Raw genomic sequence first — 2,509 nt, 5'->3', positions numbered from 1 at the left:
AAGAAATGACCTTGGGTGGTATTATATCCAAGTCTACAGTGTAATGGTATAGGGTCTTAGCTCATTGAACCACCATGCCCCCCTGATTTATCAACCTTGTTAAGTTAGTTACCTCCACCTCAATGACCTTTAGTCAAAGGCCTCTAGTGGCCATAGCCAGTATTACTGCTTGTGTTGTATGGAATGGTTGAACATGTTTTTGCATTACCCTAGATAGATTATGCACGCAAAATAGACACAAGGAGAAGGTTTCATGAAATCTTGTACAAAGCTATTTAACTTTATTAAATATTAGCACTTTTTGAATATCATTCTATGCACAGTCATATCATATAATGACACATACTGCCTTGCCAAGCCATATTACAGTTATGCATATGTGCACACATGATATTATCAGAGCATTATGTATATGTAAAGGTATAATATATATTTACAAATATTGTCAACATGCAAGTATATACAGTATACTGTAAGATTCACATGAAATATAATTTTAGCATCAAAAACTGCTGTACAGTAATTTCCACCATAGCAATACATGACTAATACAAAGACACACACACACACACACACACACACACACACACACACACACACACACACACACACACACACACACACACACACACACACACACACACACACACACACACACACACACACACACACACACACACACACACACACACACACACACACACACACACACACACACACACACACACATTTAATTGTCACACCTACTTTTTCAAAGCACTGTCTGCCATAAGAAATCCAACATACAATGCAACATCAAATAATTAATTTAATATTATATGACTAATAAATATGTGCAATCATACAAATCTCTCTATGTCTACAGCTGTCAAACTCAATGACAGCTACAGTGCTCATTACAAGTATTATCTGGTCCAGTCATCGCCATGCCTAGGTTTGCCTGGCCGTAGTAATACAAATTGCCACAAGGTGGCAGTAATTTCAAAAGTATTACACCATTAACAATTCTATTTGGCTACATGGGCCTGTTTCACATGATGACAGACAACTTTACTTCAATATATTTTCAGCCGGTATAAGTGGCATTCTGTTGCACAGACATACATACTCGCCAATGTTATACACCTAAAACCAGTAGTCGTTTCTACTGCTTTGCTTCAAAATGAAACATGTTTAACCTGCAGGAAAAACTAATAGGGGGCCAGGTTATTTCAAGATCATGGCTATGTTTATCTACAGGAAGTGGTCAATCTGCTAATAGATAGCCCACATGTGCCATTTAGGTAACGATATGAGTACTACTTCAGACTGTTCTGTTATGATTTACCACTACCTCAATGTGACCTACGCCTGCTGACTATTGAGCACGTTGCTTAGAATATTCCCCAAAATGGCATTGCTTATTGTCACTGCATATTGACGGTGGAGTATATGATGGCTGCCTCTCTCCCCAAGCCCCCACCGCCCCCACCGCCCCCTGCTATCGGCTCAGGGAATCTCACAGCGGCATACTGCAGAGAGTCCTCAGTGCTCTCATGAGCCACGACTCCTTCTGCTGGTTGGCTCTGGAACTTCACAGTAGCATACTCTGTGGGCTCCTGCTGGCTCTTGACCCTGCCCACCACCCGGCGAGTCTTGTGATTGGGCAGCAGGGGTGTCACATTAGAGTATAGAGGGGAGGGGTCAGAGGCGATTGGTGGTTGGGCAGAGGGACGGCTGACATGGACGACGTCAGTATAGTCACACTGCATATAGACATGAGAAGGGGACAGGGGACATGGGAATAGTGGACAGGTAGGACACATGCACGCACACACATACACACACACACACACACACAGGGAAAAATAAGAAGTCAACATAGCATGAACATAAAAAGTCTTGACAGATGTTAGTAGGAGCAGGTAGCATACCTTACAGGGAAAAGGGGAATTAGGTTTGGTGTCAACACGTGACATTCATTCATTCATTGATTTACTGTTTACTGACTTGCTTACTTGTTCTTACCTGTTGGTTGTGCCCTGAGTCACAGGAGTTGGATGTGTTACCTGCATGTGGAGGTCAAAGGTAACACTTAAAAATGGGGTCACATGTTGGCTCCTAATGCATGCCTCTAGAAATTACTGTCTGGACCAGGCCTGTACGAAATTCCGAATGGAAAGAATTTCAATTCAAAATAATGCCATAATACGGACACTAGGTGGTGCCATTACCTTGAATTTCTTTGAATTTAATCAACACCACCCATTGAAAGTACATAGAACACCACCACCTAGTGTTCCTATTATGGCATTACTTTGAATTGAAATTCTTTCCATTTGGAATTTCGTACAAGCCTGGTCTGGACATGTGACTTATAAGACAAGTGTAAAGTAAAGTCGAGGGCCTTCTAGGTCCTTACTACAATGATAAAGGCCTTAATGGGAGTGAACAGGAAAATGCTTGTGGCCATTTCAAACCAGCACTGTCTCCGTGGATAGGGGTGAGGGTGATTATTGCTCCACCCCAA

At 41.9% G+C, this 2,509-nt stretch overlaps 1 protein-coding gene across 2 annotated transcripts in view; it reads right to left on the bottom strand.

The window, feature by feature from the left end:
* Positions 1-723: 723 nt before the first annotated feature.
* The window catches only part of LOC134454066 (CMRF35-like molecule 1), a 12,491-nt gene continuing 10,705 nt past the window's right edge, over positions 724-2,509 (bottom strand). For both annotated transcript variants that reach the window (XM_063204831.1, XM_063204840.1), the window contains 2 exons: positions 2,008-2,048; positions 724-1,745 (listed from right to left, as the gene is read on the bottom strand). In XM_063204831.1, the coding sequence (XP_063060901.1) occupies positions 1,407-1,745; positions 2,008-2,048 (380 nt within the window). In that variant the 3' untranslated portion in view covers positions 724-1,406. The remainder of the gene's footprint in view (positions 1,746-2,007; positions 2,049-2,509) is intronic.

This window comes from Engraulis encrasicolus, chromosome 1 (assembly GCF_034702125.1).
Source record: "Engraulis encrasicolus isolate BLACKSEA-1 chromosome 1, IST_EnEncr_1.0, whole genome shotgun sequence".
Lineage (NCBI taxonomy): Eukaryota > Metazoa > Chordata > Actinopteri > Clupeiformes > Engraulidae > Engraulis > Engraulis encrasicolus.
The sequence above is the reverse complement of the archived record's forward strand: the minus strand, read 5'-3'. Positions and strand labels throughout refer to the sequence as shown.